The sequence below is a fragment of the Gopherus flavomarginatus genome, chromosome 6 (assembly GCF_025201925.1).
Source record: "Gopherus flavomarginatus isolate rGopFla2 chromosome 6, rGopFla2.mat.asm, whole genome shotgun sequence".
Taxonomy (NCBI): domain Eukaryota; kingdom Metazoa; phylum Chordata; order Testudines; family Testudinidae; genus Gopherus; species Gopherus flavomarginatus.
Window position 1 is genome coordinate 137,072,534 of NC_066622.1, and position 24,036 is coordinate 137,096,569.

Genomic DNA, 24,036 nt, shown 5'->3' on the forward strand with positions numbered 1-24,036 from the left:
CGCCCATGCACCCAAGACCAGCATGTGCCAGGGCCTGGGCCCAGGCCTGGCTGAGGCCACCTGGTGCTCTCGGGCAGCGCACTGAGCCGGGGGGCTTGTCCCCCACTCCTGCCAGGCTGCAGTCGGGCTTGTGGGGCTGGATGCCCGTCGCCCTTGAGGCTCTGCTTGTCCTGCCGTGAGCCTGGAAGACGTCTGTTCACTCAGCCCGTCGCTGCCGGCCTGGTGTCGTCCCTGGCTGGGCTGCGTCCCGCCTTGGGCACCTTCACCACCAGCTCCATGGGCGCCTGCCGGTTGGTCCTGTAGGCCTGGCGGATGAGGTCCACCGCCCGCTGGTGGGTGACGTTCTGCAGGCTCGCCCCGTCCACTGACACCAGCTCGGCCCCAGCCTGGCAATGCCAAAGAGACAGGGTTGGGAGCCTACAGGGATCGGTCGCCAGCCACTGGCATGCAGCCTCCTCTGGGGTGGGACACGGCAGCTGTGGCAACAGCCGTTGCAACCCTACACGTTGATGGGGGGCCGCTAGCGGGGGGCCAGTGACCCTGGGCAGCAGGGAGAATGGCTCTTACTGCTTTAAAATCCGGGACTGCAGGGGCCAAGCTTGCCAGCTGCTTCCATGGGTCTGGAAGCCATCAAGCTCCCGGCTGCAGCCTTGTGCTTACAAAGAACCCTTCCAAATGTGACCCAAAGGGTACCTGACACCGGGGGCGCCTACCTGTGGCTGTAGCCAGCCTGGACCAATGGCTCTGAGTGGCCTGAACTGCCCCTTCTCATTCCAACTGACTGTTAGCTCTGAACCCTACTGATGGCAAAAGGCAGCCATTTTGCCTCTCTTGCCCCTGAGCAAAGCACGCAAGGGAGTGCGATGCTCCTGCTATGCAGAGCTGTGCCACCCGCCATGCGCTTTGCCATCTCATGAGAAGGGGTTTGGGGGGGCACAGGCAGAGAGGTCCGTGCTGGTGGCGGAGTCTAGCGCAGGAGAGCAGCTGGGAGTCTGTCCTTCCCCTTGCATGTCTGACTCAGCCCTGGCCAGCACCGTGGTTGTGCGTCCCTCGCCGGGCACCCCCAGGACTCTGTCTCTGTCCAGTGTCTGATCACATACCTGGTCCGTCCCGCAGAGAGCCCAGTTAACCGCCCCGGGAGGTAGCCCCAGCCGCAGCAGGGCGCTCCCGCTCCCCCACCCCCGTACCTTCAGGCTCCCGCTCAGGAACGCTGCCCCTCCGGGAAAGATCTTCTCGATCCTCACCATCGGCTGCACCTTGGACTCGATCCCGCCCGAGATGCTGAGCCCTGGAAGGCAACGAGGAAGCAGTGGACCAGCCTCAGCCTGCCCAGTCCGCCCGGGCCCTGGCACCTCTGCACAGCACCCCCAACGCCTGACCCGCTTCAGGCACCCCCGGCCCTATAGCTGGGATGTGTGGGGTGGGGGGGGCAGAGGGCTAGCGACCCCAGCCGGACACTGTGGCAGGCTTTGGTATTCACACGCGCTTCTAGCACCGTCCCAGCCCGCGTCCCACTGCGCCCACCCAGGCCTGTCTGCGCTAGCAAACAGTGCTGGGTCCCCCTCTGTCCCCCTGGACAGAGACTCATGGGAGTTGGGGGGGCTGGTATCTGTATTTAAGGGAGCCCCCCCCAGCAGATCAGGTTCCCCAGTGACCCCTCCCGGGCTTGGGCCAGGCTGGTTTTCCAACTCCCACGTAACGGGCTCCCGTGTCCCTGAGATTCAACTCCATGGCCGGCCCCGGCGCTGGGGTCTGTGAGCCCAGCCCTGGGGGGACTCGGCCGCCCCGTGACAGCGCCTGTCTCCAGCCCCTGCACGGTGCCCACCCTGCCCCAGCCCACCTGGAGCCTCCCTGCCACAGCCCGGATTTCAGCTGCCACCTGGGAAAAGCCTGGCCTGGGAGCAGGAGCAGCGGGACGGCCTGGGATGATGGGTGCAGGCTGCAGGGTGCCCAGAGCGGGGGGGGGGGCTCCGGGGGTGCACAGGGGGCAGGGAGGGGCTCTAGGGAGCCCAGAGGTGGGGGACTCGGGGGGACAGGGAGGGGGCAGGAGCGAGCCCAGTGGTGGGAGGCACAGGGAGTGCACGGAGGGGCAGGAGCAAGCCCAGCAGTGGACGGGGGGTTCTAGGGGTACACAGGGGGCAGGGAGGGGCAGGAGCGAGCCCAGAAGTGGGGGGGTTCAGGGGTACACAGGGGGCAGGGAGGGGCAGGAGCAAGTCCAGAGGTAGGGGGCTCAGGGGTGCACAGGGGGCAGGGAGGGGCTCTAGGGAGCCCAGAGGTGGGGGAATCGGGGGGACAGGGAGGGGCAGGAGCAAGCCCAGAAGTGGGGGGGTTCAGTGGTACACAGGGGGCAGGGAGGGGCAGGAGCAAGTTCAGAGGTAGGGGGCTCAGGGGTGCACAGGGGGCAGGGAGGGGCAGGAGCGAGCCCAGGGGTGGTGGAGGGCTCTGCAGGTTGCATGAGGGGAAGGGAGGGGCAGGAGCGAGCCCAGCGTCGGGGGACTGGGGGCAGGGAGGGGCAGGAGTGAGCCCAGCCATGGGAGGCACAGGGGGCAGAGGGGGCAGCAGTGAGCCAAGCGGCGGGGGGCTCCAGGGGTGCATGGGGGGGCAGGAGCAAGCTCAGGGGTGGAGAGCTCAGCGGGGTGCACAGGGGGCAGGAGCGAGCCCAGAGGCGGGGTGCTCGGGTGCACGGGGGGCAGGGAGGTGCTGCAGAGAGCCCAGAGGCAGGGGGCAAAGGGGGTGCATGGGGGGTAGGGAAGGGCAGGAGTGTGCCCAGCAGCGGGGGGCTCAGCAGGGTGCACAGAGGGCAGGGAGGGGCAGGAGCGAGCCCAGCGGTGGGGGGCACAGAGGGTGCACGGGGGCAGGGTGGGGCTGCAGGGAGCCCAGCAGTGGGGGGCACAGAGGGTGCACAGGGACAGGGAGGGGCAGGAGCGAGCCCAGCAGCGGGAGGCTCAGCAGAGTGCACAGGGGGCAGGGAGGGGCAGGAGCGAGCCCAGCGGTGGGGGGCACAGAGGGTGCACAGGGGCAGGGAGGGGCTGCAGGGAGCCCAGCGGTGGGGGGGCATAGAGGGTGCACAGGGGGCAGGGAGGGGCTGCCGGGAGCCCAGCAGAGGGCAGGCTCCGGGGTTGCATGGGGGGCAGGAGTGAGCCCAGCGGTGGGGCGCACAGAGGGTGCACAGGGGGCAGGGAGGGCCTGCCGGGAGCCCAGGGGTGGGGGGGCACAGGGGGTGCACAGGGGGCAGGGTGGGGCCGCCGGGAGCCCAGCGGTGGGGGGGCACAGGGGGTGCACAGGGGGCAGGGAGGGGCTGCCGGGAGCCCAGCGGTGGGGGGCACAGGGGGTGCACGGGGTCAGGGAGGGGCTGCCGGGAGCCCAGCGGTGGGGGGCACAGGGGGTGCACGGGGGCAGGGAGGGGCTGCCGGGAGCCCAGCGGTGGGGGGCACAGGGGGTGCACGGGGGCAGGGAGGGGCTGCCGGGAGCCCAGCGGTGGGGGGCACAGGGGGTGCACGGGGACAGGGAGGGGCTGCCGGGAGCCCAGGTGTGGGGGGCACAGGGGGTGCACGGGGACAGGGAGGGGCTGCCGGGAGCCCAGCGGTAGGGGGCACAGGGGGTGCACGGGGACAGGGAGGGGCTGCAAGGAGCGCAGCGGTGGGGGGCACAGGGGGTGCACGGGGACAGGGAGGGGCTGCCGGGAGCCCAGCGGTGGGGGGCACAGGGGGTGCACGGGGACAGGGAGGGGCTGGCGGGAGCCCAGCGGTGGGGGGGCACAGGGGGTGCACAGGGAGGGGCTGCCGGGAGCCCAGCGGTGGGGGGGCACAGGGGGTGCACGGGGACAGGGAGGGGCTGCCGGGAGCCCAGCGGTGGGGGGCACAGGGGGTGCACGGGGACAGGGAGGGGCTGCCGGGAGCCCAGCGGTGGGGGGCACAGGGGGTGCACGGGGACAGGGAGGGGCTGCCGGGAGCCCAGCGGTGGGGGGCACAGGGGGTGCACGGGGACAGGGAGGGGCTGCCGGGAGCGCAGCGGTGGGGGGCACAGGGGGTGCACGGGGACAGGGAGGGGCTGCCCGCAGCCCAGCGGTGGGGGGCACAGGGGGTGCACAGGGACAGGGAGGGGCTGCCGGGAGCCCAGCGGTGGGGAGCACAGGGGGTGCACGGGGACAGGGAGGGGCTGCCGGGAGCCCAGCGGTGGGGGGCACAGGGGGTGCACGGGGACAGGGAGGGGCTGCCGGGAGCCCAGCGGTGGGGGGCACAGGGGGTGCACAGGGAGGGGCTGCCGGGAGCCCAGCGGTGGGCCACTCACCCAAGGACTGCCTGAGCTTGGAGAGGCGGACGCTCATCAGCTCGTACTCCTCGGCTGGGCCCTGGTGGGCCAGCCCCTCAGCCCCCTGGGCCCCTTGGCTGGGCGCCGAGATGCCCGCGGAGAGCTGGCAGATCCGTGGCCGAGCCCGTCGGGGCTTGCTGAGCCCCACGCAGAGCCAGTCCTCCCCCGGCTCGGCCTCCCCCTGCCCATCGGGGGAGCTGGGGGCACGCGGCTGCTCAGCGCCCTGCCCTGCCAGCTGTGCCAACGCCTCTGTGGAGGGTTCGGGACATGGCACGAGTCCCGGGCTCCGGGCAGGCTCCGCCAGCAGCCAGCTGGGCCCACTGGCAGCTGGAGCTTCAGGGGCGTTGTGGGGGGCAGCGCAGGCGTCCATGGGCACGTCGGGCAGGGGCGTGTAGCCGCACAGGTGAGTCCGTCTGGGGGAGCCCTTCAGCCGCTCCGGCTCTGCCCTCGGTGCCAGCCCCCCCTCCTCCTCGGCGCCCCCCGGCTCCGGGGCCTGGAGCGGCCGCAGCAGGAACCCTCCCCGGCGGTCTGCAGGGGAGAGACAGGCTGTTAGCAACACGCCGGGGAACCCCCAGCCCTATCGCCCACCTGGCCTCTGACACCCCCCAAATCCCAGCCTCTGAGTCCTTGTCCTCCGAGACCCCCCCAATCCCAGCCCGAGACCCCCTCCTCTTAGCCCTGCCCTGTCCTCGTCCTCCGAGACCCTCCCAATCCCAGCCCGAGACCCCCTCCTCCTAGCCCTGCCCTGTCCTTGTCCTCCGAGACCCCCCCAATCCCAGCCCCCGAGACCCCTCCTCCTAGCCCTGCCCTGTCCTTGTCCTCCGAGACCCCCCCAATCCCAGCCTGAGACCCCCTCCTCCTAGCCCTGCCCTGTCCTCATCCTCCAAGACCCCCCCAATCCCAGCCCCCGAGACCCCTCCTCCTAGCCCTGCCCTGTCCTCGTTCTCCGAGACCCCCCCAATCCCAGCCCGAGACCCCCTCCTCCTAGCCCTGCCCTGTCTTCGTCCTCCGAGACCCTCCCAATCCCAGCCCCCGAGACCCCTCCTCCTAGCCCTGCCCTGTCCTCGTTCTCCGAGACCCCCCCAATCCCAGCCCCCGAGACCCCTCCTCCTAGCCCTGCCCTGTCCTTGTCCTCCGAGACCCTCCCAATCCCAGCCTGAGACACCCTCCTCCTAGCCCTGCCCTGTCCTCGTTCTCCGAGACCCTCCCAATCCCAGCCCGAGACCCCCTCCTCCTAGCCCTGCCCTGTCCTCGTTCTCCGAGACCCTCCCAATCCCAGCCCCCGAGACGCCTCCTCCTAGCCCTGCCCTGTCCTCGTGCTCCGAGACACCCCCCCAATCCCACCCTCCGAGACCCCCTCCTCTTAGCCCTGTCCCCGGTCTCAGAGACCAATGGCCTCCGAGAACCCTCGGCCCCAGCCCGGCCCTGTCCCCGAGAGGCCCCAGCCCTTTCCTGCCCCATGGCCTCCGAGTCCCCCCCGCCGCCCCCAATGCTCCGAGCCCCCCTTTGGCAGAGAATCAGACATGCAGCGACTGCCTTTCAGATCCCGGCCCCAGGGCTCCAGCCACCCTTCCTGCCAGCCCAGAGCCCTGCCCTGACGGGACCCACAATCCCGTGGGCACTTGGGGCCGGCTGGGACGTGCGGGAACCACCCGAATCAGCCGGTGGCCAGTGACTGTGTTGCCCTCTAGTGACAGAGCCACAGTGCAGCGGTGCCAGCCCAACACGTGCAGCCAAGGGGTTGGGGGGGCTGGGCAGGGGGCAGTGGGGGGCTCTGGCGCAGGGAGGGGGCCAGTACTGACCAGGCACGGGTGTGATGAGGTGTCTCCGGGGAGGCAGTTTCTGCTGCGCCGGACGGAGCGCGGGTGATTTCCCTGCTGGCGGGCGGAGAAGCGCATCAGAGACAGGCCGGATCCTTTGCTGCAGTTCCTGGTACCCGAGGCTCTGGCTGCTGGCACAGTGCCTCCCCCAGCCAGCCCGGCTACCCACGCGGCACCAGGCCGCCACCTCCTTCCAGGCCAAGCCTTGCTGGAAAGTCTGGGGCTTCTGCCACCAGCCCAGTGCTGACTGCAGCTGTGCCCCCCCCAGCTCTCCCAGCAGTGCCCTGCCCACCTGGCACCCGCTGGAAGGGCACTGACCCCCTTCCCCTGCTAGGCTGGGGCCTGGCCCGTGGAGCGCATGTGCTGAGCGTCCAGCCCTGTGCCCGGCTTCAGTGGGGGCTGCTCCGAGCCGATCGCAGGCCTGCTGCCGGGGTGATGGGCTGAGCTCACCCCATAGGACACAGCAATAGGGGCGAGTTTGCAAGATTCCCACCCAGCCTTGGGGAGGCCGGCGGGTTTGGGTCCTCACCTGCTGGGCCCAGAGTTTCATGGTACTCAGGATAAAGGGGGTTTGTGCCAGGACCTAGGGGCTCGAGGAAGGGGCAGGGCCTCGTTCATCACCAGGGGAAAGGCAAGACTGGCAGCCCAGGATCCCCGAAGCCGGCCCCCAAGAGGAGAGGAGAGGAGTTGGGAGCCAGTTGGGCCTGGCCCTCGTGGGGGGCTTCCCCTACCTGCTCTGCTCTTCAACATGTCGTACGCTTCCAGCTCCAGCGGCACGACCATGCTGTCGAAGCGGCCCAGGTCGGTGGAGCTGACCAGGCTCCTGCAAGGGGCAAGCTGTTAGTGCAGCCAAGTGATCACCACTGAAATGCAGCCACCTCTGGGGCGGAATGCGGCAGCTGCCTATCAGCGCACAGCAACATGAGATGACAGCTGAGGGCAGAAGCATCCCACATTCAATTGCAACAGTGGGGGTGATTCTAGGGAGCCCAATGTACTTACCTGGCCAGGATCTGCCCCGGGCGCCACCTCTACACAAGGAGGGGCACGAAGGGTCAGGGGCTTGGACCCAGCCCAGAGCAGCACAGCGCCCCCTAGCACCTTGTGCGGGCAATGCCTCAGTACCTCTTCAGAGGCAAGTGCACCCCCTCGGGACCTGCCCGCATCATGCCCTCGAGCCCCCTGGAAACGCATGGACCTCGAGCTGGGGCAATGGGGCCACGGGGCTCAGGGCTGAGTGGGGGTAAATCCAGCGCTGGTGAAACCAGCAGCCCTGGCAGTGCAGGACAGACTGGGGAGGCAGGGCAGTGTGAAGTCCGAGTGAGGAGACAGTCCGAGCTGGATCGCAGAGCCTAGGGAGGCCGGGAGCGCAGAGCAAGTGTTGGAGGCGGTTCACCGTCGCGGGGCACAGAGGGAAGAGGAGCCAAGGGCTGGGATCATGAGCCAAATCCTGCTCCCGAGGCTGGGGGAGCCTCCCGAGGAGTTAAAGGAGCTGCCGGCTGTTCAGGGCCAAGTTCAGATGAGGGGGATGGAACGGCTGCCGTATGAGGAGAGATTAGTAAGACTGGGACTTTTCAGTTTGGAAAAGAGACGACTAAGGGGGGATCTGACAGAGCAGGGATCGGCAACCTCTGGCCTGCAGCCCACCAGGGTAAGCAACCTCGTGGGACGGGCCAGTTTGTTTACCTGCCGCGTCCACAGGTTCGGCCAATCGCGACTCCCACTGGCCGCGGTTCGCTGCTCCTGGGATTTGCTGGCTGCCACTTCCTGCTGCCCTCATTGGCCTGGGATGGTGAATCGCGGCCAGTGGGAGCCGTGATTGGCAGAACCTGTGGACGCGGCAGGTAAACAAACCGGCCTGGCCCACCAGAGAGCTTACCCCAGCAAGCCGCGTGCCAGAGGTTGCCGATCCCTGGGATAGAGGTCTATAAAATCATGACTGGTGTGGAGGAAGTAAATCAGGAAGTGTTATTTACCCCTTCCCATAACACAAGAACCAGGGGTCACAAAATTAAATTACTAGGCAACAGGTTAAAAACAAACACAAGGCAGTATTTCTTCACACAACACACAGTCAACCTGTGGAACTCTTTGCCAGAGGATGCTGTGAAGGCCAAGACTGTAACAGGGTTCAAAAAAGAACTACATCAGTTCATGGAGGACAGGTCCCTCAATGGCTATTAGCCAAGCTGGGTAGGGATGGTGTCCCTAGCCTCTGTTTGCCAGAAGCTGGGAAGGGGCGACAGGGGATGGATCACTTGAAATTGCCTTGTTCTGTTCACTCCCTCTGGGGCACTTGGCATTGGCCACTGTCAGAAGACAGGACACTGGGCTGGATGGACCTTTGGTCTGACCCAGTCTGGCTGTTCTTATGTTCTTATACCCCCAGGCACAGGAGCCTGTTTCTCTGTCCCCTGGGACATGCCCCATGGAAAGCAGCACAGAGGGAACCCTCCATCCCAACATCGTTCACCCACCTGACATCCCTCAGAAGCAGGAGTTTCTCAGGCCGGTCCAGGATGGCCAGGAGCGGCCTCACCAAGTCCTCCACCCCACCTTCATGGACATACTGCAGGCAAAGGACAGGCAGTGTCAGACAGGCCCCTTTGCTGGCCAGAGCCCAGAGCACCAGGCAGCACTTAGCCAGCGCCAAAATGCAGCCACCTCTGGGGTGGGACACAGGCAGGGTTTCACAGCACCCAGCAACAAGCCAGAACAGCTCTGAAGAGGGAATCATGTTTTCTCCTGGCGATGGGAGGGAGGCAGAACCCGATCACCCCCTACTGGCATTTGGCCAGGACCCTCGGGCTTTCGTGTGGGGCAATGAGTTACTCCTTCCACTTTAAATCCCTTCCCTGTTCTTAATCCAGATTGACACCAGCGTCAGTGAGAACAGGATCCAGCCCCAGGTCGAGCAGTGAGCAAAAGGCTCAGCGACTGCTGGTGCTGCGGTTCGGGACTGACACGGGGGGCCAGCACTGCTGGCTGGGTCACTGGCTTAGCCTGGGAGACCCCAGGGCCGGGGCGTGGGGCAAACTGGGGGCTGGGCAGCGAGGGGCCTGGGGAGGAGACGGCAGCTCCAGTGCAACGGGCCAGTTCTACCCATCACAGCTGGGGAGGCTGCCAGGACTCTTCCCCTCCCCCACATCACCCCATTGCCCAGCGGTCAGGATTAGACCCTCGGGCCAGCGCTCAGACCCAGCCTGAGGCTGGCACCTGAGCTAAGCACTGGAGGGCGACAGCTGGCAGCTGCCCCATGCCAGGAGTGGGAAAGAGGCATGGGTCTGGCTGTGATGCCCCGGCAGGGAGTTGCCATCAGAGACCCAGGGGCTTTGTTACGAGGGGTCCCTGGGAAATGGTTTCCTGGCCAGGAACCTGCTCCAAAGAGGGGCACTGGGGTGACCAGGAGGGGAAGGGGGCCCCAATGGGGCAGGGGGGGAAGTGACGCAGCAGAGCTGGTTTGGCTTATGAGCCAGATTTGAATCAGGACTAAACCCTTGTTACCAATGCGGTGCGGGAGATTGGGGTCTAGGGGCTAGAACTGGGGCCTGGGAGACAGGAACCCAGGGCTCTGCTTGTGACCTGGCACCAGGCCCCCTTGTGCCTCAGTTTCCCCGGCTGTCTGATGGGGCTAATGATGCCTGCTCTCCTCCTCGAGGCACTGGTCTGGCGTGGCTGAGCCGGAGGCTGGCCTCACTTTTACCCTTTTACTCAGTATGCTGGTGGATGACCCTGCGGAAAAAGGGGGTCCCTGCCCATGGCACAAGAGCCCCCCTCCTGGGAGGCCTAGTGGAGATGCCCAGGAGTGGGGGTTGCGAGGGGTTAATCTGGATTCTGTCTGGGTCCAGCCCTTGTCCTGACTGTGGCGGGGGGTGCGGGGTGAGGAAATGGGGTTGGGGTGAGCAATGGGGCTGGGGGAGGCGGGGTGAACGCTCAAGGACACACAAAATCAGCCACAGGAGCGTCCAACGGGCAGGGTCCGAGCGCCATCTAGTGTTCACTAGAGACACCCGCACCTGGCAGGCCCCGGGGTCAGCATGTGCCCAACCTCCCTGGTGACAGGGCTGGGTCTGTGGGGGGCTCCAGGGGGAAGGCTGCCAGGGCACGGAGGGAGAAGGCTGCTCTTCTCTAGCACTTTCGTCCCTGCATGCAGCCATGAGCAAAGCCAGGCACCGTCCCAAGGAGAGATCCAGGTGGGGAAACCGAGGCAAGGGGGGGTGACACATGAACGCAGAGGCAGGGATGGATCTGGGAGAACAACTCAGCTCTCCCGCCACATGGTGGGCCATGGGTGAGTGGGGGGGAGCACAGGATGGTGAGCCAAGGAAACAGGCCCCGGAACAGAGTCCAGAGCCCCTGCCGGGCTGGGAGAAGCACGGGCTGAAGGAACCAGCTGGCTGGGCCAGGGAGCCCTTCCCGAGATCCCATAGGACAGGACAGCCTGGCTCCCCTTTGCCCTGCCCCCTCATCGCTCTCTGCTTTGGGCACTGATCACACCCACCCCGCGTCCCCGCTGGGCTCCTGGCTGTGGTGCAGGACACAGCAGCCTGGGCACGTGCCCGTGCTCCTTACCCGGGTGCAGTGGCGCAGCACGGCCGTCACCTCGTCCTCCGTCAGCAGCTTCCCAGCCATGTCCCGGAGGAGTGGGAGGCAGCTCTCAGCGACTGGGCTGGGCTCGTGGCCGGCGCGCCCCGGGGAGCCCAGGAAGCTGACGGGGCGGCCTTTGTCTGGGGAGCAGAAAAGTGGGGTGAGTGTGGGGCCACTGGTGCAGAGATTGAAGCTCCAGAGAGGTGGCTCTCACCTGAGCCAGGGCTGCAGCCCACTGGCCGTGTCTGTCCCCTCCTCGCCCAGGGGCTCAGAAGCAGGGCTGGGACCAGCCCCTCCCACCGCACAGCTAGGAGAGACTCCACTAGCCGGGAGCAGTAGTAGGCTGTTCTCCCGCAGGGAGGGGGCTGCGGCACGCTCAGCGAGGGGCTTCCCCAGGTAGCTGCGCCCGCGTACAGCTCCCGGGTCGGACCCTGGCCAGCCGCGGGGGCCCCCTTTGCACACACAGTTGTGCACACGCTTTTCAGACCCATGCTCCTGATTCGTCAGCCAGTCCCCCCCGCCCCATTTTCCCCCACCCCGCTCCCCCAGGGACCTGGCCAGGGCAGACTCCAAGCGGGAGCCGAACAGGTGCAGCACTGGGAATGGAGAGACTCTGCAGACCTGGGGGGGCTCCCTCCAAATGCCCAGGGGGCCCCGGGTTGCAGGGGAGCTCGGAACCAGGCCCCCGGAGCCCAGCCCACATGGCGATGGCCCAAGGTGGCTAAAGCCAGAGCCAAAGAGCAGCGGCTTCGCGAAATGTCCGGCGAGGGCCCCACAGGATAATCAGGCACCGCACCCCACGGCCCCAGTGCCGGGGAGGGATCTACAGGGAGCAGCCCAGCGCGGTGTCCCCGGACTGGCCATGGTACAGCTGAGATGCCCCTGCCTTCAAATCAGGGGTGCCTAACGGCCCCTCCCCGAAATCCTCTTGGGGCTCCAATCTCCTCCTGTCACCGGCACCAGGGAAAGAAAGGGAGTCGGATCTCTCCAGGACAGCAAGTGGGGAGGCAAATGGCACACGCACTAGCACATGCATGTACATGCAATGCATGACAGCCCATGTGCACCAGCACATAACAGCACACACCAGCACATGCCTGCACACACGTGCACATGCCTGAAGACACCAGCACACGACTGCAGACACCAGTACACACATGCACACGCCTGCACACACCAGCACACACATGCACATGCACACACCAGCATACATATTGACACGTGCACCATCACACACATGCACATACATGCACACGCCTGCAGACACCAGAACACACATGCACATGCCTGCACACACCAGCACACACATGCTCATGCACACACAGCATACATATGGACACGCACACCATCACACACATGCACACACGTGCACCGCAGTTACCCCGCTTCAGGCTCTGGCTGACAAATTTCTGCAGGGCGCTGGCTGCAGGCGGAAAGCAGAGGGCAAAACCAGCACACCAGGTGATTGCCAGCAGCCCCAGGTAGCCAGGGGTTAATGCCCTGTGGGCGGGGGCTGGACCGTCTCCCCTGGGGCCCAGTGGGTGAGCAGGCACCAGGGGCCTCGAGGCTGCGACTGGCTCCCCCAGCTTGGTGGGCAGGCGGGCAGGTGGCGTGCCAAGCAGGACAGCGCTCTGCGGTTAAGGGGCTGGGAATCAGGAGACCTGGGGTCAACCCCTGACTCTGCCACAGGCCACCGGCGACCCTGGGCAAGTCACTTCACCTTTCTGGGCCTCGACAATCCCAGCTGCAGGGAGGGGAGGGGGCTGCACAGGCTGGCAGCTCTGGGGGCAGGGCCCATCTCCCTGGGTGTGTGGGGGAGCAGGGGCCCTTTCTCTCTAGGTATGGGCGGGGGCAGGGCCATCTCTCCCTGGGCGCCGGGCAGGGCCACCCCAAGCAATCAAAATTCATGTGATTTAAAATAATAAATTCCCTGGGGAATCACCATGGGGCAAGACCCCCCCCTCGAGGAGCAGGGAATCCCCGTGCCCACCCCCACCCCAGGAGTGGAGCTGGGCACGTCCCTCCCACACAGCCCCGGGGGCATTCCAGCCTCCCCTCCCCCTGACACAGCCTTGCCCCCCATGCTTCCCGGCGCCCGTTACCTTTCTCCCGCTCTGGGCTGGCTGGGGACCGGGCCTGTCTCCTGTGCCCAGGCTGCACAGCCCCCTCGCTGCCCGGCGCCCAGCTCTGCTTTGCCCGGCTGCCTCGGAAGAAGAGGTTGACGAGGGTCTTGGAGCGCCGCAGTCCGGCCTTGTCCCCGCTGGGCGCTGGCGGCTCCTGCCTCTTCTCCTCTGGCGCCAGGAAGAGAGCCACCGATTGGACCCGGGGCCAGGTGGCAGCTGCGGCTCAGAGCCAAACACATCTCACCCGGCCCCCTCGGGCACCGCTGGGCATCGGACCCGGGCCCCGATCCCAGCCTGGGTTTGCCAGGCGAGCACCAAAGAGCACAGCCAGCACCACTGTGCTGACCCCCTGCCTCCCCAGCACCCTCCATCCTCATCCTCTCCTGGCCGGGCCCAGCCCCATCTCCCACCCACCTCTAACCATGCTCCCTACCTCCGAGCTTCCTTCTCCCCCCTGCCCTGGGTGGCTGCAGGAGCAGGGCCGCCTGGGGGGGCAAGTGGGGCAATGTGCCCCAGGACCCCTGAATCCTCTGGGCGGCCCTAGGCAGGAGTCAGGGGTCAAACACCCCAATACACATTCTCCTCCGCGCCTGGACATAGGGGACAGTGCCAGGTCAGACCCCCAGACAGCTCGAGGCCCCCCTGGCTGGGGGCAGGGGAAGCGGCAGCTCAGTTCAGACTCCTGGGATGTCACCATCTGAAAGTGGGCAGCCAGGACAAGCTAATGCCCCCCCCGCCCCCCGCCCCGGAGGCATGGCCACTGGAAAGTAGAGGATCCTGCCTGGGACACACGGCAGGGAGGATGCTGCTGTCGCGCCAGGCAGGCAGCGGGCATCCGCTCCCCTGGCTGGGCTGATCCCCTGAGTCTGGTTAAGCCCAAGACGCCCTCTGAGGGGGAGTCGCACCTCCGGACACAGGGTGCTGGCGGCTCCCCTGGCAGAGTCGAGGCTCCAGCACTGGACGAGGAGCTGGGACTGCGGGGGGAGAGCAGGAGAGGAGAGCCCAACGTGGGGGCATTTAAGGTGCATTTAAGGTCGGGCATCAGTAGAGCTCGGGGTGTGGCGGGGAGGCTGGATCACAGGGCTGGGCTAGCAGGGGGCTGCGGGTCAGGAGTGAGGGGCACCAGCAGAGTTCAGGGGGGAGCCCAGGGTGGGGCTAGCAGGGGCTGCAGGACGGGAATGAGGGGCACCAGCAGGGTTTGGGGTAGGGGCAGGGCTGGGCTAGCAGGGGCTGTGGGTCAGGAGTGAGGGGCACCAGCAGATTGGAGCTAGGGGGAAGCTCAGGCCTGGGCGAGCTGGGGGCTGCAGGTCGGGATTCAGGGACACCAGCGGAGCTGGGGGGAAGCCCGGGGCTGCAGGTCGGGACTGAGGGGCACTATAGAGCAGGGGAAAGTGGGGCCAAGGGCTGGGCTGGCAGGGGACTGTGGGTCGGGATTGAGGGGCACCTGCAGGGCTTAGGGGGCAGGCCTGAGCTAGGAGGGGCTGCGAGTCGGGAGTGAGGGCCACTGGCAGACTTGGGGAATGGGGCGCCCAGGGCTGGGCTGGCAGGGGACTGTGGGTCAGGATTGAGGGGCACCAGCAGGGCTTAGGGGGCAGGGCTGAGCTGGGGGGGCTGCAGGTCGGGATTGAGGGGCACTGGCAGAGCTGGGGAATGGGGCGCCCAGGGCTGGCCTGGCAGGGGGCTGCAGGTTGGGAGTGAGGGCCACTGGCAGACCTGGGGAATGGGGGGCCCAGGGCTGGGCTGGCAGGGGGCTGTGGGTTGGGATTGAGGGGCACCAGTATGTGCACACAAGGGGAGCCCATTCAGCTCATGCTCGGCCTGTCCTGGTGTCAGCACCTACCGCCCACGGTGAGGTAGCTCTGGGATCTCTTGAGGGGCTGCCGGGGCCGGCTCAGCGCCAGGAGCAGGGCTGTCCGGGGCAAGCCGGAGAAGGGCCTGTGCTTCTTGCTGGGGAGCGGGTCCCGGAGGCTCTCGGCCCGGATGGCCGTGTCCTGCAGGATCTCCGGTGGGTGCACGGTGCGCCGGGTCTCAGGGGGCAGGTCTGTCTGCATGGCCGTCTCCACTCGCTCCAGGGAGCAGCTGTGCGCCGGAGGGTCCTCTGTGGAGATGGAGACGTCCACCATGTGGGCTGGGGCGGGGCTGGAGAGCAGGGCTGGGGGCCGCCCATCCAGGGAGCTGAGGGGGGTCCCCGAGGAGTAGGAGGAGACGGAGGAGCTGGTCTCCGAGGCCTGCGAGAGCTGCTGCAGTTGGCCATTGCTCACTGGGAAGAGAAGAAGGGGTGAGAATCCGTGGGGAGGGCAGGAGCCACCCCCAGCCTCGGCCCCTGGGATCTCACAGCACCACTGTCTGAGCCCTGTGGAACTTCATGGCCTGGCGGGTGTGGAACCCAGGCCCTGCACTGGGAGCTGCAGGAGAACCGCCAGAGATGCTAGCTGCGTACGCGTCTGTGCGCACCTACTACTCAGCTATGTGTCAGGGGCCCTGTACTGCTGGTAGGTAATGGAGATTCCCCTTGAGCTCTCATGGCCAGGAGCTCATGCTCTTGGGAGCAGCTGGGTCTGGGTGGCCGTGGAGGGCAGCATAGTGACCCCGGGAAGTGACAGCTGGCCAAAGATCATTGGCACCCCTGGCACCAACACTGCGCCTGTGCCCGTGAATCTCAAAGCCCATTCCAGAAGCGACCGCATGGTGCCATCGTCTGAAGGCAGCTGGGTCATGGAGCCCTCAGCAGGCAGTTCCCAAGGCCACGTGGCGAGGCAGGATCAGACACCGGAACAGGAGCCAGGCCTCCTGGCTCCCAGCCCTACGCTCGCTCAGCGAGAGATCACAGCACTGGCGTCTCATTATGATTCCCAGCGGCAGACGGTCCCCCGGGGAACTTGCCCCCAGCCCCCACCCGACCCACTCTAGGCAGGGATGTCCCGGGGGCAGGGGGGTGAGGGGAGCTCTCTTACACCGACTGAGCCAGCAGTACTCGGCCACCATCTCCTTGTAGGCGGGGAAGCGACCCGTCTCCTAGACGCCGAGAGAAGGACGAGGGTTAGCTGCCCCGGGCAGCGTCGTCAACATGAACCCGATCTGAGCGCCGGAGCCTGCCATGAATAATGCAGTCGCCTGCCTGCGCCCAGCTGGACTGAAACTGGATCTGCCCGAGATCGAGGCCCGTGCCACGGCCTGGGCACCAGCCAGGGGCTCCCCAGAGCTGCCTACGTCAGGGGAACGCCGCGGCGGCATTCAGGGCATTTCAGCCACCAGCGCCAGTGCGAGGGAGAGGCAGAGAGTGACTGCTCCGTGCCCTGGGAAGGGCCCTCAGGCTGGGAGTCACTGGAGTCCCTCTCACAGCAACGCGCCAAGTGCCCAGGCCACGATGGGCTTCTCCAGCCTTTCTCAGGATGGCACGGTCCCGCCTCCCCCTCCCCGGGCTGATCCTGGCCTGAGGCATGAGCCCAGCCCAGCCCAGCGTCCCGGGCGGCGGGTCCTACCCGGATGGTCAGCATGATGTGCGTCTGCCCCTTTAGCACTTCCACTGCCTCGCTATGGCTGATGGTGTCGAACTTGACTCCGTTGGCTGCAAGGACTTGATCTCCCACTCTGATCCCGTTCTGCTCTGCCAGCCCGCCGGGGTCGACACTGGAACGACACCCCACGGCAGGCGACCAGTGGCTCTCAGCCCCCGGGACAGGGAGCCCCCCCCGAGCCCAGTTCATCTCCCCAAGGGGCGCACGACCCACCACTGGGGACACTTGAAACTGGACTGGGATGATCAAGTCAAGGGCCTGATCCCAGCCTGGACGGGCTGCCCAGCCTGCTAGATCCAGGGCCAGGAGAAAACCTGCTTCCAGCCAAGCAGTGTCCCCAGACAAGGCCACGTGACACCCCCAATCCCCACACCTGAACCTTCTCAGCCGGGTGCGGGTCCAGCTGTTTCTTGCCAGCAGCTGGGGGATGCTCTGGCTGAGCTGCTGGGCACTAGCTGGGTGCCTGGCTCCGGCTGCTCCTTGCCCCATGCTCCCTGGCTCGGAAGGGGCTGTGTCTGCCCTTGAATGGAGGAGGGGAGTGGTCCCTGGAACTGGAGGGGGTCTCTGGCACAGCAGGAACAAACCTCCACAGGGGTCTCCATTCACCCCCTAAAGCTTTGCCCACCATCTTTCGGACACAGGCAATTTTTGCTAAGCTTAGAGAGAAGCCGGTGTGCACCCCCCCGGCATGGGAACTGTCGCTTGGCATTTCAGAGGATGCTGCTGGGAATCTGGCTCTGGGCGGCGCTTTGCCGGGGAAGGGATGGAGAGACTGTAAACATTTAACATATCGCCTGGACGGAAGGAGCCCTGGAGATCCCACGTGTCCCTTCGATCTTTGCTTTGGAAAGGTGGAGACGTTTGAGCGAGGAACCTGCTGAATTATTCTTAGGGACGGGGCAGGGTAAACCCGCCTGAGAACTGCAGGTGAAAACGAATCCCCAGGGGGATCCACGCTAGGGATGGTAGCAGGACCCAGAAAATCCTGCAGGCTCCTACATAAGAGCTTGCTCCCCCAAACACATGAGATGGGGCTCCTCACAGGCTGTGCAGAGCCGCCCTGGGACAGCAAAGTAATAGATCCACCCCAGCCTTAACTCCACCCCCTTCATAGGGATATGCACCATCCAGGGATCTGATTGGTGGAGCATTCTTAGGCCTGGATCCAGCAGTCCCAGTGGTCAGCTGGCTCCTTGCTATCACGTAGATGGAGACTACAATTCCCAGCAAACCTTGGTCTTAAAGGGCCACCCACCCCACAAACGCACTGGCTGTACCTGGCCTAAGCTGCTTTGTAATGGAGTGAATTAGATTTCCAGCTGCCACCCACTCCCAGGGCTCTGTAAGCAGTATGTGGTTTCTCTCTCAGACATGGAAGCCTGGAAGGCCCCAGAGGACGCTCCGCTGGGTGCCCAGGACACGGTGTGGCTAGCGGGTGCCGAGTGAACGTACCTGGAGACGTAGATGCCGAGGCCGAACTCCTTGCCCCCGCGGATGTTGAAGCCCAGGCAGTCGTCGTCGGAGGTGGTGTAGAGGTGGACCATGCGTCTCACGCCGCCCTCGGAGCTGCTGTCCGATGGGGTCGACCCGCTCTTCTCCACGATCAGGCGCCTGTTCACGACATCCACCCTGCGACCGCGGCAGGATTCAAACGGGGGCCGAAATCCTGGACCTGGCTCTGGCACGACTCGGGTCCCAGGCTGCGTCTACACGGAGAACCCTACGGCAGCCCAGCTGCAGCAGACGCTACATGCGGGACGGGTTCTCCGCTCACCAGAGCGAATCCTCCTGCCCGAGTTGCTGGGTTGACAGAAGAATTCTTCCCTTTACCTAGCGCTGTCTACACAGGGACGTATGTTGGCTTAACTCCATCTCTCAGGGGGTGGATTTTCCACACGTGGCTGGGTTTATCTCAATGTCCTGTGCAGCCCAGCCCAAGCCCCCAGTCTCACGGAGCTTCTCCCCCAATGCGGCAATCTCATGCCATCAGACAACCTGCTGGAAATTCCACCGTGGGAACGGCAGAAATCTCATGAGATTGGCTCTTTCTCCAGCCACTTTTGGGCCCCTGCTAAGGTTCTGGCTGCATCCAAACTGGAAAACGGTTGTTTGGAGACAGACCAAAGCTGGGATGGTCAAAAGTGCCCAACTCCAAATGAACGCCTGTGAGGACTGGCTGTCAGCTTTGAAAATCTCCCCCCAGAGGCAGGCTGGGAGCTGGTGGTTCAAATCAGACTCCTCCTGGGCTTTGCAGGGGGCATGGATCTGTGGGTCCAGTTTTGACCTCTCTCTAGCTTTGATGCTACGTATAGAGGGAAATCTCACCTGCCCGGAGCCTGAACTGCAAACATTGGGAGGTTTGGAAAAGGTGGAGGAACTTTTCATTCCCACGGTGGGACCCCCTCCCCCTTCTGGCCAGTAGACGGGACACCATGAAAGAGGCTGTCCTGGAGGTTTGACCAGAGGGCTCTCCCGGGGGAGCTTGACCATGAGTTTCCAGGCCAGGGGACTCTGCTAGATCAGGGAAGTTTAGGATCAGAATCCAAACTTCCAGGAGCAAATCCCCCCACAGTCTCCAAACCCCCTAAGGTTCTGCCCTAGCACAGCTCCTGAAGCCTGCCCTGCTTCCCAACAGACAGCTGGGGCAGAGTCACCCGCAGCTCCTGAGACGGGTACAGCAGAGGAATCTGGCAGGAATCCAGCGTTCCTCTGCTCACATTGAGCCTGCAGGGATCAAACCCACGACCTCTAGATCAAGAAACAGGCACCTTTACAGCATGAGCTGAGGCAGCCAGGCTCTGCAGGCTGATTCTGCCCTAGAACTGGGAGTTCATTGGGGGTGAACTCTGGAAAAACCCCAATAATGGACAAACCAACCTCTCAACCCTTTAGCCCACATGTCTCGCTGGCCCTGAACGCCAGCCTAGGGCTCTTACACCAAGTCGTACTGAAGCCCACCTCAGGCCCAGCCTGCCACGAAGCTCTGCTAACCCAGACCTGCATGTCTCTGCTAGCGCCCCTCAATCCTGGCTCACAGCCTCCTGCTATCTCCCCCAGCCCCCTGCCAGCGTTCCTCAACCTTTCCCCCGCCGACAGATCTGTGTGATGCGGACAAACCCCAGTGCAACCAACCCAACACGTGTTCAAGGCCAGAGGGGTCCGTGAGATCTAGCACGTGACCCTGGGACGTCCAGTTCCCTGATGGCCCAATGCAGGATTCGAAGCCGACCTCCGGAGGGGACCGCTCAGCGCACTAACCCCATGGGGCACCGAGTCCCGGGTTCATTCCAATGCGCTCGCCTGGCTCCTCGGGAACCCGAGAGCTCCCTCTCTGCTCAGGAGTCTGGCTTTAGCCCACCCGCATCAGACACCTGGGCTGGGCCGAGGTTAGCGGCAAGGTGGAGGTAGCGAGCGCGCCACTGCTTACCACGTGGTCTTTTCTCGGGAGAATTTAATCCCTGGCACCTTTCCCATGCGCCTCAGCATCATCCGCAGCCGGTTGTTCCCAGTCAGGACCTTGACGGCACTCCCCATGGTGATGCTCTCCAAGCTCACGCCGTTCACCTCCGTGATTTTGTCCCCGATGCACAGGCCAGCCAGGTCTGCAACGTTAAACGGAGACCCCTGAGATCAGGCTGGGCTGCGTGGGACGAGGGAGCTAAAAGCTGGAGGACGGCTGCCTGGTCCAGCCAGATGTTCCCCGAGACGGGAAGTTCTCAGCTCAGCAGCAGCTGGATCTCGCCTGGTGTGTTGTAGCAAACACCTCAACCTGGAACGATCGGGTGGGAACTCGCCCTCCAATCCTGGGAGTGGATGGTCATGGCCATGCGGCTTGGGGGAGAGCAGTTTCCTTGATGTCACGCTCCCTGCTTCCCTCATGTGAAGCTGCGCACCGAATTTCCACCAGTAATGACCATGGCCACGGGTCTCAGGTACTTACCTGCAGTATCACAACCTCTAATGCGTTTAGCCTCCCTACAGGCCTGCGAGGTAGAAAGTACCTCCGTGGTCAGACAGAGGAAAAGTGACTTGGCCAAGGTCATGCAGCAAGCCTGTGGCAGACACCAGGAAACTGACCCCACAGCGTCTATCTCCCAGGCTGGTGCTGTGACCATTGGGCCAGGCTTCCCCCAGGGTCCCAGGAAAAGGCTCTGGCCATAAGGAGCTGGCCTGGCCCTGGCCCATTGCTGAGACCGGACACACAAGCTCCTCCAGGCTATTTGGACATCACGTTTTGACCCTGCCCAAAGAGGCAGCTAAGATTTTCATCACCTTTCCTCAAGCTAATTCCCACTACGAGCTAATTCCCATTAATGAGCACTGAACCCGAACCCGCCAGGAACTGGAACAGAGCCCGCCCGGGTGTTGTTATTTCTGATGACAGCGTGTTATTTGGACAGCCTCTGCCCACGCTGAATTGCTCCAGTGCTTGCAGAATTGCAGGGGATGGCCAAATAAATCCTGCCCGTCCCGTAAGGGGTTAACAGAGGAGGCTCCCCATGCCCCACAGAGATACCTAGACCCCCTCACTTCCCACCCCAGTGCAACCAACCCGACACGCCTTCAAGGCCAGAGGGGACTGGGAGATCTGCACAGCACAGACCACAGACCCTCCCCCAGCTGCCCCGGATTGAGGCCAGTCACTTGTGTTTGACTTAAGCCAAGGTCCCCAAACTGTGGGGCAAGGAAGAACATTGTGGGGGGTGGCGGGGCATGGCTGGGGCCTGGGCCAGCCTTCCTGGGGGGCGGGGCAGGAGCTCTGCTCTTGGTCCTGCCCCCAGCTGTTCACCCCTTGTCCCTGTTCACACCCCCCCACTCCCATAGCCGCGGCCCCGGTCCTGGCTGGGGAATATGTGTGTGCAGACAGGGGAAAGGGGGCGCACAAGGTAAAAAGTTTGGACGTAGGGTCCACGCTCCGTCCCCTCCCCCAAAACTCCTCTGGGGGGCTGGAGAGCTATTTGCTTCCTCCTGCTGCAGCCCGGGTTAGGGGCTCTTCCCCTGGAGGCAGGGGGTGGGGTAGGTAGCCGATCGGAGGTGGGGTTCCCCATGGGCCAGTGCCAGGGTCTGCTGGGGGCTCTCGGCGCTAGGCAGGGCAGCCGCAGGTTAAGCCAGGGCTTGGTAGCCTTGCGAGCAGCCAGGCAGGGACGAGTTAATGCAAAGCTGCATCAGGCCCTTTGGTCTCCCATGGCGTCGGGCGCTCTGCCATCGCTCCAGCTGCGCCTCCCACACATTCCGCGCCTGGCAGAGCACGGCCCCTCTCTCCTCGCGCCAGGCCAGGGTCTCCTCCGAAGGCCCCGTCACCAGTGCCCACGGGCCCCTCAATCTGCTTCCCCCGACCTGTTCTGCCAGCCCTAGAACCCCACTCCCCACCCCCGGGTTCTAGATCCAGAAGAGAACTCAGCACTTTGGAAATGTGGGGTCTGTCTGGATCCAGATGGGCATGACCTCTGACCTTTGTGGAACCCCAATTCCCCTGGCAATCCTGGAAGCTGGGCCTGGGAACCCCCCCGGACACCGACTCCCACTGCAGGGCTAATTGCAGCGAGGGAGGAAACCTTGCACAAATCCCAGACTGGGCAGCCTTCCAGAGGCGTCATGGAGCCCACGACCCTCCCAGCCCTCCAGTAAACAAACCGGTGGGACAGCGCCCAGCCTGGGAAGCTGAGCTGGGCGCGGGGCAGCTGTATGGCACGGGGCCACGCCACACAGGCTGCTTCTGCCTCCTTGGCTGAAACAGCCTCCTGTGCCCCGATGCGTCCCTGCCCAGACCTGCATGTGCACATGGCCCTGTCCCCACTCACCCCTGCTCCTTCCCCACCTGCCCACCGGCCCCTGCCGTGCCAGGAGAGCCCACAGGCCGGGACTCGGAGTCAGCGTTCCCTGCACGGCCTTCAGCTCTCCACCCAGACATGGGAGCTGCACAGTTTCTCCTCCCAGGAGGTGCAGCCCCTTGGAGACTACAAATCCCAGCATGCCTCGTTCAGCACCTCCCTGAGCAGGCCTGCGCTTGGACCCGAGACGGAGCGCTGCCTCTTGGGAGCGTTGACAGTCCCCAGGGCAGTTGCAGAACCATGGGGGCAAGGCTCCATCTTTAGCCAAGCCGAAGGCTGCCCGGGTCAAGGTGGAGCATTGCATGCTGGGACTTGTGGTCTCCCCATGACGGCTGGCAGAGGCAGCAGGCGGCCCATTGGGCATGGCCCTGGCATGGTGCCCCTCAACGAGCTCCACTTACCAGCACTGCTGCCCTCCTCCACTTTGCTGACAAAGATGCCCAGCCCGTGCTCCGAGCCGCCCCGCACGCTGAAGCCCAGCTTCCCGTCCGCGCTCTTCTCCACTGTGATGGCATTGATCACGTCGCTCTCGTCGCCGGTGGCTGTGGGGACAGGGCCCAAACATGTGGGAGAGAATAGGGTGGTTTCCGCAGCCGCCAGGCCCCGTACCGCAGCCCACTTACCCAAGAGCTGGGCCAGGCCTAGCTAGGCACGTGAACATGCCAGGCTGTGTTACAGGCACACTGCTGCTTTCTGGTGGCCTCTGGAGCGCCGCTGGAGGGCTCACACAGCATTTACAGGGCTACTGCCCTGCTCCCATACGCGACACGTGCCCACGGAGTCAAGTCCTCACCAAACCCATTAGAAGCGTTAACAGCCAGGGATCACAAAGAGCTTTCCAAAGATCATCTAACTGCAGCATACCCTGCTCCCCTCCCCCAGAGCAGCAGATGGGGATTATCACTCCCATTTCGCAATAGGGAAACTGAGGCACGGGGGAACGGGGGAGTGGCTCTTCAAGTGATAGAACCCAGGTGTCCTGGCACTCAGGCCAGTGCTTTGGCCACAAAACCATCCTTCCTTGTTAGGTAAAGTACCCAGGTGTCCTGGCTCCCTGTCTCTGGCTCCTACCCTGCTTGGATTTGAACGCAAAGGGCCCTGTTCTTCCCTGGTGTAACTGCCTGGGCCCAAGTGCTTAGAGCGGCAGGAGCAGAGTGAGTGCTCGGGGTGACATGCGTCGTGTGGGGAGTTCCCTCCGCTGCAGAATTCCTGCTCATTGATAATCAACGAAAAACAAAACTGCGCCCAATCCCTGCCGCCGGGAGGCTGGGGCTGGCCTCTGGGCCACGCTGCAGCCAATGGCGTTACCCCGGAGATGAATTTACTGCTAAGAGTTTTGCTCCTGCTCAGATCAATGGAGCAGATAAAAGGAACGAAGACAAGTTCCCTGCAGTGGATCTCAGCTTTTTCCAGACTGGTACCTCCTCATCCCCCGACCTCCCTTGCATCCAGCCAGGATGGGGAGACACAAGAGCCAACTTCAGGGGCCCTATCCTGCTTTCATCAGGGCCAAAGTTGTCCCTTGGGGCACTGCCTTGCCCGAGCCACGGCTTGAGAAGGGGGCTGGGAATCAGTATCTGGGTGATGAAGGGTGACCCCAAAAGAAGCACCCCCCCCAGCAATGGAAGCAGAGAGAGGCCCCGGCTGCCGTACCTTCGATGGGCGAGTTGATGAGAATGACCCGTCCCATGGGCGACGAGGTGCGGAAGCCCCGTGAGTGCCCGTTAACCAGCCGGTTCTGCTTCCTCAGCAGGTAGCGGGTGGCTGTGCTGGCGTCGCTGCCCGAGCTGCGGGAGTGGGTGGGGCAGGCCGCATCCCTCAGCACGGAGTCCGAACCGTGTGCCAT

General features: G+C 64.6%; 2 protein-coding genes across 2 annotated transcripts in view; one reads left to right on the top strand and one right to left on the bottom strand.

Annotated features, from left to right (window-relative positions):
• Positions 1–14,480, top strand: part of TWNK (twinkle mtDNA helicase) — a 103,834-nt gene extending 89,354 nt beyond the window's left edge. Inside the window, exon 7 of the mRNA XM_050958153.1 lies at positions 14,459–14,480. The gene's annotated coding sequence lies outside the window, so the exon portion shown is untranslated. The remainder of the gene's footprint in view (positions 1–14,458) is intronic.
• Positions 1–24,036, bottom strand: PDZD7 (PDZ domain containing 7). Its single transcript, XM_050960777.1, has 16 exons — positions 23,844–24,036; positions 22,592–22,732; positions 19,787–19,961; positions 17,812–17,988; positions 16,324–16,471; positions 15,796–15,856; positions 14,682–15,101; positions 12,821–13,009; positions 12,100–12,141; positions 10,704–10,858; positions 8,609–8,700; positions 6,863–6,954; positions 6,114–6,188; positions 4,291–4,839; positions 1,188–1,288; positions 1–386 (listed from the first exon to the last, which is right to left on the bottom strand). Exons 1-16 carry the CDS (start codon positions 24,034–24,036, stop codon positions 201–203), a joined length of 2,796 nt encoding a protein of 931 aa, XP_050816734.1. The 3' UTR covers positions 1–200.